Source organism: Hypanus sabinus, chromosome 16, assembly GCF_030144855.1.
Source record: "Hypanus sabinus isolate sHypSab1 chromosome 16, sHypSab1.hap1, whole genome shotgun sequence".
Classification (NCBI taxonomy): Eukaryota; Metazoa; Chordata; class Chondrichthyes; order Myliobatiformes; family Dasyatidae; genus Hypanus; species Hypanus sabinus.
The window spans coordinates 77,142,075-77,161,490 of record NC_082721.1 but is presented as its reverse complement, the minus strand read 5'-3'; the positions used below and the strand labels follow the sequence as shown (position 1 = coordinate 77,161,490).

At 41.2% G+C, this 19,416-nt stretch overlaps 1 protein-coding gene across 1 annotated transcript in view; it reads left to right on the top strand.

The window, feature by feature from the left end:
- LOC132406466 (adhesion G protein-coupled receptor L1-like) overlaps positions 1 to 19,416 on the top strand; it is a 693,646-nt gene that overhangs the window by 600,776 nt on the left and 73,454 nt on the right. Inside the window, exons 15-16 of the mRNA XM_059992184.1 lie at positions 3,067 to 3,240; positions 14,030 to 14,239. Coding sequence (XP_059848167.1) covers positions 3,067 to 3,240; positions 14,030 to 14,239 — 384 coding nt within the window. The remainder of the gene's footprint in view (positions 1 to 3,066; positions 3,241 to 14,029; positions 14,240 to 19,416) is intronic.

Genomic DNA, 19,416 nt, shown 5'->3' with positions numbered 1-19,416 from the left:
TTTATCTGTTTGTTGTGCTATTGGTGGAGCACACGATAGTTGGGAGAAGAGAAAGATGGAGCCATAATCTAATGTCTCATACAAGAGGTGGCTCTCAGACTTGTGCCAACAAACTGCGAACTCTGTGAGGGCTCTTATATACAGAGCGCTCCTATGCTAGGAAACCTATTCCACTGATGCTGCAGTGGTAAAGCCATCTCTGGGTGTAGAAGCTCAGTGCAACATTGAACAATAACCTTTATTTGCTGTAAAATGTGTTAGGAAACCACCCGAGGTCAAATCTCTGTCAAATATCTAACATATTGCAACACTTAAGTTTTGAAGTCCATGCAGTCTTTTTCTGTGCTACTTTATCTCCAGTGTGTGGCCAAATTAAGTGTGAAGTGAAGGGTTAACGCCCATTACTATGTAGATGTATTGTGTGTCACTTCAGTTTATTTCAGTTGATGCACACTCACCTGAGTCTGGCATTGAAGCATGCAGTCTAGGCTGATGGTCCCATATAGTACTGAAAATTGTATTTCCCTTCCTGCCCTTTGAGCCACGCACCCCCCAGCAAACCCACAACCCCATTAAACCCTTAACCTAACCATGGGACAATTTACAATAACCAGTTAGCCTATCTTGTGAGTCTTTGAACTGCGTGGGGAAACTGGATGACCTGGGGAAAGCCACAATTTCGCAGGGAAAATGCTTTTTACAGAACAGCACCGGATGTGAACTCCAAACTCCGGAGTGCTGTGAGCTCTAATAGGATTGCACTAACCACTTTACCTCTGTGGTGCCCAAAAAAAGATGCCTCATCTCAGTTAAAACAAGATCCAGCAGGGTTGATAGATCTGGTAGACCTAAATGCCCTCCTAGCCAAATGTTAAAACCGATTGGATTTGCCCAGCACAGGGCATGTCCATCAACCTAATGTTATCAAAGCAAATTCATTGGTTATTGATGTTGTAGTTGTTTGCGGATTCTCAGAATACAGTTATTAGGTGCTTCATTTTTATATATATAAGCAGTGATGACACAAAAGTAATTGGCTTTGAAGCACTTTATCTTGCCTTAGGCATTAATGCACATTATTTCACATTGTTCCATTGTCTAATATATTTATCAGGCTTATAAGCCGCATGCAAGACCATTTTTTTCCCCCCACATGTACTGACATTTCTTCGAGTCCTGCCCTCCAGTAAATTAGGCAGTTCCTGACCTGATTTACCTGACCCCCAGTGTCAACTCTCCGTCTTAGTTTGGATGTGTGCAGGGAGTATTATTTCCTTAACAGCAGAAATTGGATCAAAAGATCACAATGTACAACTCCATTATTATCGCGTGTAGGTCAACAAGGCTAAAGGGAGTGAAGCCTTAATTTTAATTGTTTCCCCTTCCCCCATGCTGAAGTATTGTTTTTGCATGTTGAAGATCTCTGCTACAATTTTTATTTAGTGAAATTCATTGCCACTCATCCTTTCTAGAAACAGGGATGTCCGTGAATTAATGAATGTAGTTTACAACTCCCACCTGCAGCTGTGCTCAAGTTGTTCCCTCCTCTTCCACCCCATTTCCTCCCCTCCATCTGTCTTGTTTTTCATAATGCCCTGCTCCATTTGATCTTCTCTCCATGGATCCCCGAGGCTACCATGGAGAAATCACTTTAATGGCACTGACGCCTTTCACAAAGTCCATTTCCATGTGAATTTGCTACTGCCAGTCTGGCAAGTAGCAGTATTTGTGTGTGAAATGCACAGGTCTTTTATAGTACTGTACATAAGTTACAAGAATGTTTAAAGCAAAGCTGTCCCTGATTTTTCCACTTTGGGGGAGTGTTGATTTGACATCGGTGCTCTCCTTAGCCCACGTTTAATCCTCTAAAAATGCATGCCATTTGATTCTTCCTTTCACTTCTTTTATTGAAAAAGGCAATGGGAGCACTCATTTCCTAGTGTTTCTCCTGCACCCTCCTAGTTCATCAATATTAATTTGGTTTTGGCAGTATCCCCGCCTCAGAAACAGACTTTGTTCAGCCCACACTTCTGCACATTGGCCACTGCTATGCCAAAGAGCTCCTGTTTTGTTACTCTCAGGTGGATGTGAAAAATTCTATGATACTGTTGGAAGAGCTGGGCTTTCTCAGTGTCCTGAACAAATTTCATCCCTCATCCAGTTCCTAATTCTGCTGAACCTGTTATTAATCTTTCCCGCAGTCACTGAGTTCATCCTCTCTTGAGCATATCGTTATAAGCACTTACAATGGTACCCGAGCCATCGAAATTCTCTAGAGAGAAGTCTTTTAAGTCTATAGAAAGAGGGAAGAGGGAGGGGTTATATAGTGTATGGCATTTTGTGGGAGAGTTAAGTTAGAAGATTCTTTATGACTCTGTTTAATGAGAAGGTGTTCATGATGTTAGATCTCTGTTTAATTTCTGATCCTTAGGGTTCTTCCAGGGGTCAAGAATGGCGAGCAGTCCTAATTCCAAGATTTCAGTTTACTTTTAGAGTACAAGCAAATATACAAATACTCAGCAAACTAAAAAAAGAGCTGAGAAATTACACTAAGAAGGCAATTAAGGGGTGTAAGTCAAAAGAATAAAAGAAAGCCAAGATGGTGCTTCTGAAAAACCTTTCACTTTTATAGATAAGAAAAGAGAAAATCCTTAGACAGGAATGAATTAATTTCATATGCTACATAATTAAAACAATTATGTCATGTGGGTAATGTGCTAATATGTAACCGATGAAAACGGTGATAAACCATTAGTTTACCTGCTATATTGCTTTCTGTCAGTGTGTGAAAAATACATGAGTTTGTTAAAAATTACAAGTCTTATAAAACATTTTATTAAAAAAACAGTTGTTTCCATCAATGGTAATTTGAAAAATGAAATAAATATCAAAAGGAGGTTAAACCTTTGAAAATGTTCTGGAGCAGAGTGATGGAAAGGCAACGGAGGCAATTATATTATATGCTAGGATTGAACAGGAAGGGGAAAATACGCCCAAAAGGTGATGAGGGGTTTGAGCCACACCTGAAGTTATAACTGCTGAGTTTTAAATGCTATTGTTTTCCAGTCAGAAAACCACTTCAATGCAAACTGTTCTTTCTGGAATTACTCTGAGCGTTCTATGATGGGATTTTGGTCAACGCAAGGCTGTCGACTGATTGAAAGCAACAAGACGCACACCGCCTGTGCCTGCAGTCACCTCACCAATTTTGCGGTGCTCATGGCTCACAGGGAGATCTTGGTAAGTTGCTGAATAACTTTTGAGCCGCAGAGCATTGCTTTCCTCATATGTGTTTTCTTTTGATGTGGGCAAGTTTGCAAGACTGCTTACAAAGTTCTTGAGCTATCGGCTGACAAGTCTCCAGTGGACCATGTCTTCAGGTCTTAGAAGTATTTAGGGAGATGGATGATGTTAATCAATTCTTGGAAAGTGTAATTAGATTCAAAGTTCAAAGCTACCATATACAACCCTAGGATTCATTTTCTTGCGGGCAATCACACTGAAGACAAGAAACACAACAGAACCAATGGAAGACTATACACAACCGGGCAGTCAGCAACCAACGTGCAAATTCAGAAAGAAAGAGAAAAAAGGATAATAAATAACCAATAATTATCAAGAGCATGAACGTGAGATTAGAAAATAATTATTCAACAGGTAAGTGAGCTTGGCGTTCATCATAGGGAAAATATTGGAAGCTACTATTAAAGAAGTTATTCTGGCACTTTGAAAACTTCAAGGTAATCAAGCAAAATCAACTTAATTCTGAGAAAAGGAAATCATATTTGATTGATTTATTGGAGTTTTTCGGGAAAGGTTATGTCCTGTGGATGAACAAAACCAGTAGATGTAATATATTTAGCTTTAAAGTATCACATCAAAGACATTGCAGATAATAAAAGATTAAGGAGCAGGAAGTAATATATTTGCATGGGCAGATGATTGGATGGTGAACAGGAAAAAGGGAGTGGTCACAAATGGGTCTTTTACCAGCTGGCAAGATATAACAAATGGCATGCCACAGGAATCAGTGCAAGGGTCTCAAGTTTTTGCATTTAATGTAAATGACATGGATAACGTTGCTAAGTTCGATTGCACAAAGATGGGTTAGGAAAGTAGAGACAAAAGAGACTACAGATGCTATAATCTGGAGCAATAAGTAATTTGCTGGAAAATTTCAATAGGTCAAGCACTATCGGGGGGTTGGAGAAGGAACTGTTAGTGTTTGGGGTTCTGATTCAGGGTTTTGAATCAAAACATTGACAATTCCTCCCACCAGCACCCCCTCCCCACCCCCACCATCTGCTGCTCAACCTATTTAGTTTGCCCAGCAGATATTTTGTTAAGCAGGAAGGTAATTGTGAACAGAACGTAAGGATGTTACAGAGGTTTAAAAGATATATTACGGCATGGTAGCGTAGTAATGCTTCTCAGTACCAGTAGTCTTGGTTCAGTTCCCGTCACTGTCTGGAAAGAGTTTGTATGCTCCTGTAATCATATGGGTTTCCTCTGGGTGCTCCGGTTTTCTCCCACAGTCCAAAGACATGCTGGTTGGTAGGTTAAATGGCTATTATAAACTGTCCTGTGATAGGCTAGGATTAAATCGAGTTGTTGGGCAGCATGGCTTGAGGGACCAAAAGGACCTACTCTACACTTTATCTAATAAGTAAATAAATAAATAGATAAATGAATGAATGTTTTAAACGAAGAGTAAATAGCGTACCTGGGAAATACAGTACAACAGGGTAAAGGATAATTCAGGAATAAAAGAACAGGCCAGTGAGTCATAAAGTGAACCATCCCTTCAAAGTGCTGAAAGGAGAGAGGAAGATATGGCTGACCATTAAGAAAGGAGGCTATTGGGCAACGAACTATATTATTCCAAAAGAAATTGAATACAGAATTAGAGAAATGATGCTTCATTTGTGTAATGCATTGAAGAGACCACATCTGGAGTATTATGGACTGTACTGGACTCCCTGTGTAAGGATGCAAGGCAGCACAATTGTGCTGTTGGTATTGCCACAGTCTCACAGGCCCATGGATATGGATATGGTCCTGAACCCAGGCACTGGCAGTGTACAGTATACACAGACTCCCTGTGACTGAATGGGTTTCTTCCAGGGGCTCTGGTTTTGTTGTGGGTCCCAATTACATACCGGTTGATAGGTTATTTGATGGCTACTGATTACATAAATGCTGGAAGATTCAGGGTGGTATTAATGGAAGCAAGACAGAATACGTTATAATTAAATATCAGGGAGATAGTCCTGCCAAAGGGTTTCGGCCCGAAACTTTGGTTGTACTTTTATCCATAGGTGCTGTGTGGCCTGCTGAGTTCCTCCAGCATTTTGTGTGTGTTGCTTGGATTTCCAGCATCTGTAGATTTTCTCTTGTTTGAGGTAGATAGTATTGTTCAGCATAAATAGATAGACTGCATAAATTCAGCTAGTCTCCAAATGGACTTCTAGCTTTTTATGAATACGAGTTCAAAGAACATTTACTGATTTAAAAACTGGGAGAAGTTCAACGGGCTAGGACTATCCTCTGGAGTTTAGAGGTTTGAGAGAGGGCTTAATAGAAACAAATAAGATCCTGAGGTACAATTATTTTGTTCTCCTTTATACAGTACTTATTTACTGGAAATATCATTAAACAATCTTGAGTTGGAGAGGATATTTCTTCTGAGACGATTTAGAAATAGAGGTCATTGTTTAACAATTGGGAATCGCATATTTAATGTAATGTATTGCTTTTTCTTTCCATCTTTGGAATTCTCTTGAAAAGGCAGTGGAATCTTTGAATATTTGTAAGGCAGAGGCAGATGAAGACTTGGTAAGCAAGAGAGTGAAGGGTTACTGTGGAGAGCGTGGGTTAAACTATTAATCAGATCAGCCATGATCTTATTAAGTGACAGAGCAGACTTGAGAAACTGAATGGGCTACACCTGTTTCAAATTCATGTTCTATTGTTTGCTATCCTGGGGTCAGAATCCATCACAGCAAAAGACTGGAGTGCCACTACATCACAAAAGTTGTAGTTCCCCTGAGGATGTCAGCAGGTCCCTTTGATAATCCAACAGCCTTCATGCTTTGTTTTGTGGTGCCGGTTCCACAGGTTTAATATATTCAGCTTCATAATTTGTGTTATGGCTTCTGCTGGTTTGAAATGATAGCTTATGAGCTGCCTTACCCAAAAGCAAATTGTAGCTGTTGCTTCAAGCTGCTACTAAATTTAAAATATATTTATAGTGTCTTCGGGATTCGTCAATTCTCTTTGCAACCAAGGACTTCTGAAATAACGTTTGCAGCTTTGCAGATAACTGCAGATGTTTTCCTGCTAAATCAAGGTCGATGTTTTAAAAATGACAAGTGTTTTTTTTAAAATGAAAAGGGGAAATCCTGGATTGTAAGGTGTGAGCCTTAAATCAGTGGCAAGGTTGCTTTGGTATAGTGGATTTGGAATTTGATCTGAATATCAACGACAGTCTTACTGAACCTTTGCAAACTTACTGAACTTTGCATCCTGGGTACCCCATGCTACAGAATGGATGTTTGCTGCATGTGAATGTTCCGTTCCTCCACATCTTTACCAAACCCTCGCCATATTTGGGATGCTCAACAGACCAAAGTTCAAAGTACATTATCAAAGTATGTATACATTATACAACCTTGAGATTCATCTCCATAGAGGCAGGCACAAAACAAAGAAACCCAAAAGAACCCATTAAAAAGAGGACACACAATGTGCAGAGACAAAAAACAAACAAATCATGCAAACAATAAAAGTAAGCAAATAGCATTTAGGACAAAGGTGAGTCCAAAACATGAAGCGCAAGCAGGCCATAGCATCAGCCTCAGTCAGCACAGGGCTGAGTAGATGTCGCGGAGCCCTTAGACACAGATACTGGTGCAGTCGGAATAGGCCACAGCCTCATCCTTTGCCCAGTGCAGAGCAGGGAGCAAAACCAGCCCAACCCTCACCTCTTAACAGCCTGGTGCCTGGTCAATCCATCTGGCCCGTAGTTTAAATCGTCCAAACATTGGGTCATTCTTCTCACTAGGATTTGGGGCCCTGTCACATCAATATGCTTTGGGCCTGGACCTTGCTGCCTTTTTTCATCTGATACCTGACCTCTCCAAATTGGCCTGGCACTGAGATCGATCAAACCTTGCTCTCGGTTCAGGTGGAGGGGCCTCGAACATGCCGGTTCTCTGTTCCAACTTTGTCCTGCTCTGCTCAGCCCTACTGTGCTTAAATATGCCAGGACTTCGCCTCATACCCACACACTTCACTCTGCGACTCAGCCTCACTTTCACTCACCTCTCCAACGTTTGCGGTGATCGTTTACCATAAACTTAACAAGAGAAGGTGTTTTTGATAAAGCAGTTAGTTGTATTCTTTGTTTTGGTTGCTACCATCAATTAGTTGCTGAACTTCACCAGCACCATCTTAAACCAGAACCACTACCATTTTTGGGTTAAACATATGGAAACGCTGCACTGAAACAGTCAAGGCAGATGTGATTGATTTCCAGAATTCCTTTGGTTTACTCAGTCCATGCCAACCATCTAGTACCTAATCCATTTGTAAGAGTGAATGGATCAATGAAGTGGCTTGCAGTAGAACAAAGGACTGGTGGCAGCACCCTAAATACTTCACCCACACCTCTTGTCGTGGGTTCCTTTGGCAGTGATTGGAGTGGAGATTCGAATGATTGAATCTTCTGAATCCATGCCACATTAGGAGCCCACCATAGAAGCAAGTCCACCCTCTTTATTTATTTTTTTATTGAGAGACAGTGTGGAGTAGGCCCTTCCAGCCCTTCAATTCGCGCCACCGAGCAATCCCCTGATTTAACCCTAGTCTAATCATGGAACAATTCATAATGACCAATTAACCTACCAACCTGTACATTTTTGGACTGTGGGAGGAAACCCATGCGATCATGGGAGAATGTATAGACTCCTTACAGGCAACGTTGGGAGTTCTGCATTTTCCCATCACATCCCATCATGGCATCAAATGTAATGTGATAAATTAGGTGATGTGTGAGCTGATCACAAGAAACAAAGCATGAAAGCTGCCAGATTGTTGAGCTAACCCATCTGTTAATGCTTTCCAGAGAAGGAAATCATTTGCTTGACCTTTTACTGCCCAATGTAACTTCAGTCCTACATGATACAGTATTGAGGTTAATGTACTATTAGCTGACAAGGCATTGAATATCAGTATATTTATGTGTGGCTGGTTGTGAGATCCTGTCAGATTCTCCAGCTAAATTAGGGCAAAGGATAAAAGTTGAGAGCTTTGGTCACTGACAGCCGCTGAGTGGATATGCACTGATTCGTTGGACACCAAGCAACTGCAAAGTTCTGCCACCAGCTGACCTGATGATCGGGCAGGGAAATGACCACTGGTCTGATGACTGTGTGTCTGATATCAGCCACTCCTCTGTCATGAACCCCTCACTCTGTCAATGAGGTCAATAGCCCGGGCTCTTGATATTGCCCAGACAAATTTTCTGAGTCCCACAATAACTCTGGAGGTTTAATTATTTTTATCCTTTCCGAGACAGCGCGGAATAGGCTATTCTGGCCCTTTGAGGCATGTTGCCCAGCAACCCCTGTTTTAACCCTAGTCTAATTACAATGACCAATTAACCTACCAACCAGTATCTCTTTAGATTGTGGGAAGAAACCAGAGCACCCGGAGGAAATCCACATGGTCACAGGGAGTACGTGCAAACTCCTTACAGACAGCGGCAGGAATTGAATTCGAGTTGCTGGTACTATATTGTACTAACCACTACACTACTCCGCCGTGCTGAGACCTCCTAACTGCAGGAAGCAAAACGCCAGTAATACTCAACATGTCAGACAGATTCTAAAGAGAGAAACAATTTTTACACATGATCATCCACCATATAGTTAGAAAAGCAAATGGTAAATTGACATCCAATGTAAAAAGAATTGAACAATCGTACAATACTAATTGCTGCAGCTAAATGGGGTCTTGATGAGACTACAGTACATCTACAATATTGTGTCAACATTTGGTCTGCCCACGCAAAATGAATAGATTTTTATAAATTAATGAAATCAAGGGATATGTTAATGTGATAATGTGGGCTTTTGTGGAAGATCAGCCATTCTCTATTTGAATGGGAGAGCAGGTGTGAGCATCTGATTGGCTGCCTACTGCTGTTATTTACATTCTTAATCTTTCCAAAAATACAGATGCTCAACAACAGCCTCAGCGTTGATCCATACGAAACTTCCTCCAAATTTGACACAGGAAGGAGCCAGTTCCTGTGAACAAAACCTTTCCCAGAGTTATTCTGGAGAACAGGTGTGAAGCTGCGATATTTATAGTGAGATCAGTTTATCTAAATCTTGCCATCCATTCAGCGCCTCTCCGAGTAGTTTCACTGGGGAGTTCCAGTGAAACGCATACACGCTGGATTAAATCTCAAAGGGTTTTTAAAAGTCATTCTTCATGAGGAGATGAATATAATTAAATCAGCAATCTGTACCTCCTGTGGGATTTCTCAATAGGGACTCAGGATAAATCTGGGTCAACAAGGTTCATGTTGCATGTCCAGCTCATTAGCTATTCGAGGATTGAAGCCCATGGCCAACATACCCCAGCCTCTAAAACCAACTCATTCTTGAGAGTTTAACTCCTATCCCTCTACCTCAGTTACACCCTTATTAATTGAGCCAGGGTTTTGTCAGCATGCTAGGCTCTGTAAAACCGAACTGCTCTATACTGATAAAAGCAGAACATTCTGGAAACACTCAACAGGTTGGACAGCATCTGTGGAAAGAAATAACATTAACAATCAAAAACAGTCCATCAGAACTCAAGACAGCTGTTCTGTTCTTCTGGACCAGACTAGCATAGGGATCCAAGTGCAATATGACTAAGATGAGCAAAGTAGATATTTCTGAAATTGCCTTCTTCATGGAGCTGATTCAAGTGCAAAGAGGTGGCATATTAATAACAGATCTGATGATAATCCTGGGTCAGAGCAGGAAAATCTTCAGCTTGTTCTGCAGTGTGTGTTGTATTTGCCAATCTCAGCTGGGGTACAAAGAAAAGGGGGCGCGATGCTCACTGGTAGCACCTGAGTCAGTTTTAGACTCAAGTCCCAATCTAAAGATATGAACGCATGATCTAAATTGACTGGCAGTGCGGCACTCGGGGAGTACTGAGCTATCAAAGGTGCCAGCTGAGAGACGGGTGGTGAGGCCAAATCAACCTTACTGGCTTTCCACGCCACAGTGGGCTGATCATTAGACAGAAGTGGGGGTCACAATGGCCTTGACATCCAGCCCACAGCTTTACATCAGGGAGAGCTGGTAACTAAATAGTGAACCCCTGCATTTGTGTTCCCCAGCCTGTGGATCATGGTAATTCAGTTCTTTGCTCCATACTGGACATTGCTTGTACTGGCTGGTTACTTGACTTTATTTATTCTTTATTGTTTTTATATTAAATATTGTTTTTATTTATAGCTTGTTTCTTTTATTTGTTATTTTATAGCATTGAGTACGAGGGTTGCAAACTCATTTTTGCTGTATTGGTGCATGAAATTGTACTATGCAATGACAATAAAGATATTTCATTTCATTCATTCATTATCTTAGAACCATAGAATGCTACAGCATAGAAAACAGGCCATTCAGTCCTTCTAGTCTGTGCCAAAGCTTTATTCCACTAGTCCTATTGATCTGCACCATAACCCTCCAGACCTCTCCCATCCATGTATCTATCCAATTTATTCTTATCTTGGTTTCTTTTACTTTAAAAAAATGTTTTAGAATTTTGTTATTTTTTAATTATTTTTTGTAATCTGTATTTGAATAGATTTTAAGTGTGTGTAACGGGGACATGTAGAAACAGTTCAGAAATCATGTTGTCAAAAGATGCCACGCCCTTCTGGGATGGGGCCTGGGATACGTTGTCTGAAGCCGCCTTTTTTTAAAAAATCTCGATGAGGAAGGCTGAGCAAGGTGTTCCACCACACCTGAGAGGTGTCTCCGGAAGCAGAATGAGCACTGAGCAGCCAGAAACCTCTAGGAGTGTATCCTGAGACCCTCTCCCAGAAGGACCCGACACTCTTTGAGGGATACTTCAAGGCCTAGCAGAGAATTTCCCAACCAATGTCACGTACCGCAGAGTCAGATTGGTATCTTTCAGCTCTGCTGAACATCCTTTGGCTACTGCATTCTATGTAGCTCACCAGTTCCCTCACTTCAGTGGTGTTTTTGGAATGTCCTTAAACACCCTGAAGTGAATTTATCTCCCCTTCTGAAAACTTGCAGGAAACACAAAAAAGGACTTCAGATGCTGGAAATCCAAAGTAGCATGCACAAAATGCTGGAGGAACTCAGCAAGCCAGGCAGCGTCTCTGGAAGTGAATAAGCAGCCGATGTTTTGGGCTGGGACTCTTCTTCAGGACAGATACAGAAGGGGAAAGATGTCAGATTCAAAAGGCAGGGGGAGGGGAAGGAGGATAGCTAGAAGGTGATACGTGAAGCCAGATGGGTTGGAAAGGTAAAGGGCTGGAGAGGAGGCCAACTGATAGGAGAGCAGAGTGGACCATAGGAGAAAGGGAAGGAGGAGAGGACCCAGGGTGCAGTGATAGGAAGTGAGAAGGTGTAAGGGGCCAGATTGGAGAATCGAAGAAGAGGGGTGGGGGAGAGATTTTTTTTCACCAGAAGGAGAAATTGATATTCATGCTGTCAGGTTGGAGGCTACCCTGAGGGTGGTCTCATCTTGGCACAAGAGGAAGCCATGAACCAACATGTCGGAACAGAAAGAGAATCAGAATTAAAATGTTTGGCCACCAGGAAGTTCTACTTTTGACAGATGGAGTGGAGGTGCTCGACAAAGCGGTCCCCAATTTATGACAGGTCTCACCAATGTAGAGGAGGGCACATCGAGAACACTGGATAAAATAGATGACCCCAGCATGTTCACAGATGAGGTGCTGCCTCATCTGGATGAACTGTTTGGGGCCCCGAATGAAGGTGAGGGAGAAGATGAAAGGGCAAGTGCTTGGGCTGCTTGCAGGGATAAGTACCAGAAGAGTGATTAGTGGAGAAGGACAAGGGAATCACAGAGGGAGAGATCCCTGAGGAAGGCAGAGGAGGAGGAGGTAAAGATACATTTAGTGATATTGTGGAAATTGTGGTGGATGATGTGTTGGATGTGGAGGCTCATGGGGTGTTAGATAAGATCATGAGGAACTCTGTCACTGTTAAATGGTAGGAAGATGGGGTGAGCAACACAACAGTTTGAGCTTCATTGGAGACATGGTATCCATTGCTGCTGCTCTTCAGAGTGGAAGAATAAAGGCTCACATTTTGACTCTTCTGTTCTGATGGAAGATGCAATCTTGACACGCTGTCGCTGTAGTATTTGTCTCTCATTGGTCAAGTTTCCAACCAGTTCCTGTTTCAGATATCCAATACTTCATAATTTTTGCTGTTTGCAATGTATGGCAGTTGAGAGCAAACAGTATATGGTGGCCTTTCGAACTTGCTGCTGATTTTCTGAAGTTTAACGCTTGGCAGGTTATAGTCACTGGCCTGTGATGTCATGAAGGTCTTGCATCTGGTCCCCATGTGTACACCAAAATTTAACTTCAACTCTTAAAGCAATTATAGCTGTACCAATAGGAAGTGGGTAGGGAAATGAGTGATTTGCCTCAGGCTAGGCTGGTTCCCTTGGTAAATTCCTTTATAGAATTTATAATGGCTCAGCACCAGTACAAGAAAGAAGGGCAAGCCAGGAGTTGACAAAAATCACAAGGTTTCTTGTAGGGATTTAGAATTGGCTCCGATTTAATTCTCAACTCAGTTGTCTAGGGATGTGTTTCCAAAAGTTTCTGGGAGCTAAGAATCATTTTGGAACAAGCATGCTCTACAAGTCAGATTTATGTTTCAGTGGACAAAGATCTGGCACATAGAGCATCATGAGAGGACATTTGAAATTGTCCATTTTGGCAAGTTTTTTTTCATTTAAAATAACAGTTATATGTTGAGAAAATGCAGCAATCTGATATATGCAGGATTCACTAAAGACCTAGGCAGACTTAACAAGTATTTGGGAAGTTGGCAGGATGTTATTGTCGCTGGGTGAAATTAGTACTGAATTACGGAGATTAGTCTTCAGTTACATGAACTTTGGTGAGACCACATAAGGAGGGTCATGAACAGGACTGATCTTAGTGAAGAAGGAGGGATGTAAATCAGTTTTCCCCATCCCTCTCCTTGTTTAGAACTGTTCTCTTGGTTTCATCCACTGTTCTTCCTTGAGCACGTTGGAATTTTGGCTTCCTTGGGATTGCCATCATCCAGGATCTGAGCTGATGCAGAGTTGATCTTTGACTCATGGGCATTGTTTCTTCAAACCCAACCACTGGGGAAGTCTGAAAGTAGATCCTGGGCCCACCGATTGGTTGTATATAGCCAATGTCTCTGAAGAGATAAAATAAAACACATAATAAAGATGTAGTACGAGGTTTGACAGTTTCCAGGTTTCCTCAAAATGAAAAGCAGAGCACCAAACAAAATATCGGAGGAAGACAGTGTGCCAGGCGGCATCTTGTCTGCTTTTAAGATGGTGAAGGAGGGGACCCTATTATATCAAAAAATAAATATCTTTGCTGCTAAGGTACTGAATCAGGTGCTTCCCAGACAACTTTAAGTAAGTGATGGTAGTCAGAATGACAGGGCATCGACACTTGATCTGTAGAGACTTGGAGTGGGAGGAAGGTGGTTAGTTCCGCCAGATACTAGTGAGTCACCTCTCTCGCAGTGCATGTTGTTTGTTTCACTGTGGGGCAGGCTAGTGGATTATCAGGGGGTTCTTTTGCGGTTTGGGCAGAGAGCAGGGTCAGTAGAAACCCTTGGCTGGACTTGTCTAGGCTCACAGTCTCTTTCCAGCCCTCATTACCAATTCTGCTTTATTTACCTCTATGCTAACCTCTCTCACTGAATTTCTGCTTTCCCACCAGTATGAAGACCGAATGCACAGACTGCTGCTCTCCGTAATCACCTGGGTTGGTATCGTTATATCACTGGTCTGCCTCACCATCTGCATCTCCACCTTTTGCTTCCTTCGAGGGATTCAGACCGATCGCAACACCATCCACAAGAACCTCTGCATCAACCTCTTCATTGCTGAACTCATCTTTCTAATCGGCATCAATAAAACCCAATATCAGGTGGGCATGGCCATTCCCCAGATAAGGAGGAAAGAGTAAGTAATAAGGACGTGAGATGAAGGAAAATGTTAACAGCAGGTGAAGATCTAAAGTTCATTGGCAGGGTCACACAGGTTAAAGGTTAGAAAAAGGCTGAAGGTTCAGATGTCATTTGCCACGTTGAAGAATGGCAGTGTTATATTTTGGCAACAAAGATAAGAGAATCTCAATGAAAAAGCACAATATTTTTTAACTGAACACGCAGAAAGAGATCTGAGGGTACATTGTTGAAATTGATTAAAGAACCATTAGGGATCCTTGGCTTTATAAATACAGGCAATGACAAGGAAGTTAAGATAAACCCTTTTCTGGTTCATCTACAATTAGAGTTGAGTGTCACACTTTAGGAAGGATGTAAAGGCTCTAGAGAGTGTAGAAGAGTTTTACCAAGGTTATTCCAGTAAGGAGTGATTTTAGTTATCATTAGGGACTGGAAAAACGGGTTGTTCTCATTGGAAGGGTAAAGGCTGAAGAGGTACTTAAAATGCAGAAGGCTATAAAAAGAGAACATATAAAGAGGTTCCCATTGGCTAAAGGGTCAAGAACCAGGGAACATGAAATTAAGATAATTGGCAGATGAGGTTAAACACAAAGAAAATCCCTCTTGCACAATGAGTCCCAATCGGGTTTTGGGACATCCTAGTGGGTACCTCTTGAGGTAGTCAATTACAGGACTCTAAAGCACTGGAAGGAGTTTGTATGCCTGTAGCAAATGTGTCAGCGAGTGGGATTTGATGTTTACTCTTACAGAATTAAGAGGCTCAGTGGCTACTTTCCACATTGTAACCACTATTTCTTTTCAAATTCATCAGGCAGTTACAACTGATGACTTGAATCCTGTGTGGTCACAACCAGTACAAAGGCACTATTATAAACGCACCTAAATCATTAAATTTTCATTAGACACAACATCGAGCCTTGACTTCTAAGATATTTCTTGTCATCAAGGGAACTTGCATAGAAATTCCTGGTTATTAAATAACTTCTACCAGTCTGTGGAGGAGAGGTGAACAAACAAAAGTTCATCCTCTTGGATTTCAGATGTACACAGCTTGTCCAATGGTTCTGGAGTAGCCACTTATAATTAGTGTGTCATTTGCCTGTGTACTAATGAGAAGCCAGATTTTGTACCATCCTTGTATGACAGGAACGCTTCCCTGCTTGGATCCGAATTTGGAGGAACGTGAACAGTCAGCAAATGGGATCCTGTATGTTGTAACAGTGTACTGTTTTACACAATCTCCGTATGAACCTTCCCTTAATCTGCAGAAACAGAGCAAAATCTTATTCTGAAATATTTTAAAATAAGAAGGTGTTATTAAAATAGAATCAGCCATCTGCTTCTATTTTAGATTGAATGCTCTGCAGTAGTAAGGGCTGATCCTTGAGTCTGCCTACAAATAGGGTCAGCCACGATTAGATTGACTGAGAATCTTGGGTTCTAAATTTTCATCTCATTGACAGGATTCATCAGATTAATCTAGACTAGTTAGGAAGAATGGGTATCTATGCAAAACATCTACTTATCGGTGATTACCGTTCAGTCTGCAAGTTCCACGATTCATCCACCACTTGGCATAAATTGGTTATGCTGATAGCAATATCAAAATATGCATAGAACATAGAACAGTGCTGCGTGGTACAGGCGCTTCAGCACAATATATTGTACTGACCTTTTAACCTACTTCAAGATCAATCTAATATTTCTGCTCACATAACCCTCATTGTTTCTTTCATCCATGTGCCTACGTAAGGGTCTTTTAAATGTCCATAATGTATCTGCCTCTATCACCAGCCCTGACAGTGCATTACATACATTTACCAATCTCTGTCTTTTAAAAAAAAACTACCTCTGACATCTCCCATGCAATCCTCCAAACACCTTAAGATTATGCTCTCTCGTATTAGTCATTGCCGCCCTGGGAAAAGGATGTTGGCCGTCCACTCTACCTCTGCCTGCTATACACCTCTATCAAGTAACCTGTCATCCTTTTTCACGCCAAAAAGGAAAGCTGCAGCCCCACATTAAGACATGTTCTCTAATCCAGGCAGCATCCTGGTAAACCTTCTCTAAAGCTTTCACATCCTTCCTGCAATGAGAGAATCAGAATTGAACACAATGCTCCAAGTGTGCTGTAACCAGAGTTTTATAGAACTGCAATATGACCTCACAGCTCTTGAACTCAATGCCCTGACTCATGAAGGTCAGCACACCATACTCCTTAATCATCCCATCAGCTGTAGATCTAAATGTTGATTTCCATAAAACTGAGACACACCTTTTGTGGCTCAGTGTCAAATTTCATTTGATAAATCTCCCTGCAGAGTGCTTGGGAAGATTTGATCACTTTAAATGTTCTCAATGATTGAAAGTTGACAAATATCACTGAAGGTAATTCCCAGCTGTAGATCCTGCAGAAGGGAAAAGGTAGAAGTACATTAGGCTTACTCTGCATCCATACCAGGACTGACAGTCAAAACATCAGTGAACAGAGCTTCTGCTTTGAACACATTCAAAAACTCCAGCACATTCTCTGGTCAAAGTTCCATTTATTGGGTACTTCCCTTTCACCCTCCTATTAATAATGTTGTGGTAATCATATTAATTCAACTAGCACAATTAAACATATATCATAAATGTTCCGTTAAACAATTAATAGCATGTCTATTGTGAATGTGTTTTGTGAACAAGACTTCCTAAAAGAAATAAAGTATTTAACAAAAAGTGAATAACACCACTGTTCACCGAGATTCAGCAAACCCCATGACTGATATCAGAACTATTTCTCAGTACCATTGAGATACAATATTGAGTACCGAGCATTATAGTTTTGAAGCATTATATTGTTTCCTGGGATGAATTGTTCGTATCATTTACAATCACCATTTCCTTCGCAGGCTATGGCAGCAAGTTCCCTGAAGCACAGTAATGAACCAGTTAGGTTTTTTTGCAACTGCTCAGTAACTTTCGAGGTCATTTTTCGACACTACCATATAAAGGAACAAATTTACTGCATTTCATTTCCTAACTTGAGTGAGTGAACTGGGTTACTAATGGAGTGTCATTTCACTGGCTACATTGCCCAACCAATGCATAAGTGCTCAGCTCAGTAATTGGATAGATTACATCTGTGCATTTCAATCAGGGGCGTTATTATACAAATTCAATGATTCATTCGAAAAGAAGGTGTTACATTGGATTGCTAATGTAATACCTGTGTTTAAGTGGAAAGATAGTACATCTCCTGGGGGTCTACAGAGCAATTTAAATGCTCATCAGGGTGAAATGCTTTGCCAGACTTGGTTCTTGGGGGCCAGCTTAACAAAGATAAAAAATAATCGAAGTGGTGCTGATGGAATTATAAAATAACATTTTGAAACTAAGTGATTCATGATAAATAACCTACATGCCTTTCAAAAGGAAGTTTTCCATGTTCAACCTGAGTAAATTCCTAAAGGGGGTAATGGAGAGTTTCGACTAGGTTAGTGCAGAGGATAAAAATGATTTACTTTTCACAAAGTGCCACAGAATTAACAATAGATTCAAAGATGGGGAACTAGTAACAGAATGGTTAACAAGCTGTCATTCAGACAAAGCAGAGTGGTCAACTACCTTTTACCCAAAAATAGAAAACTGAGTCTCATAATGGTCCGTCATCCTCATTCAAATGATTTAGCTTTCAGAATAAAAAAAAATTCTAAATTTACAGATGACATAAAATTGGGAGGGCTGTCAGTGGTGAGGAAGAATACAACAAGGGTATGGCTAACAGAGCCAATGTCTTACAGTTTTGACCTCATGTGCTGTCTGTGTGGAGTTTGTACCTCTGCCCTGTGACCATATGGGTTTCCTCCAGGTGAAGATATGCAGGTTAGTAGGTTAATTGGGCATCCTAAATTGATGAGGATGTGTAAGAATTAACGTTGGATTATTGTAAATGCTGTGGACTCAATGGGCTAAGAAGCCTTTTTCTATGTCATAAACTCACTGACTCTGATCACATAATATTAATTTGCAGAAATGGCAAATGAATTTGATACCATAATGTATTGTTAAAATAAGCAAGTTAGATTGCTATTTTCTAATTATGTAAATATGACTCCGAAGCAGATAGGCAAACATGGAAAATAGTGGCACAGTACAGTAAATATTTACAGTGAATGCAAGCCAAACACGAAGGGCTAAAGAGTAAAACTGAAAGTTAGAGAAGTTGAACTGGTCTTAAAGCTTGCTAGCTTGCACTTGAAGTATTATGCACAGTTCCATAATATAAAATGGGCAGAAACAATGGACAGAAAGTTTAAAAAAAGATTATTATGTTGATACCAGAAATGCAGCAGTGGACCTTTCAGAGAAAGTTACAAGGGTGGGACTCTTTCCTCTTTGAAAGTAGGCAGGGGAACATAATCTACCAAGTGTTACAAGATGTTCCCAAACACGCCATCTTCCGGGATTTAGACGCTTGAACTCTCCTGGTGCAGCCCCTTTAAGGGTTCAGGGCAGTCCCACTAAATTACAACGATGTTTCGGGCGCCAAGAATTGAGGATTTAAAGAGCAACTGAATTGGATTGACTTTAGTTCTTCCATTTTTCACATACATGAGGAGTAAAAATCTTTACGTTACGTCTCCATCTAAATGTGCAATATGCAATCATAGTAATTTATAATAAATAGAACAGTCAATGTAACATAGAAATACACTCAAGTCAGCATGAGTTAATCAGTCTGATGACCTGGTGGAAGAAGCTGACCTGGAGCCTGTTGATCCTGGCTTTTATGCTGTGGTACCGCTTCCCGGAAGGTAGCAGATGGAATAGATTGTGGTTGGGGTGATTCAAGTCCCCAATGATCCTTTTCTTACACCTGTCTTTAAAAATGTCCTGAATCATGGGAAGTTTACATCTACAGATGCGCTGGGCTGTCCGCACCACTCTCTGCAGAATCCTGCGATTGAGGGAGGTCCCTTATCAGGCAGTGATGCAACCATTCATGATGTTCTCAATCATGCCCCTGCAGAAAGTTCTTAGGATTTGGGTGCCCATACCTACTGTAACTTCCTCAACCGTCTGAGGTGAAAGAGGCGCTGTTGTGCCTTTTCCACCACACAGCTGGTGTATACAGATCATGTGAGGTCCT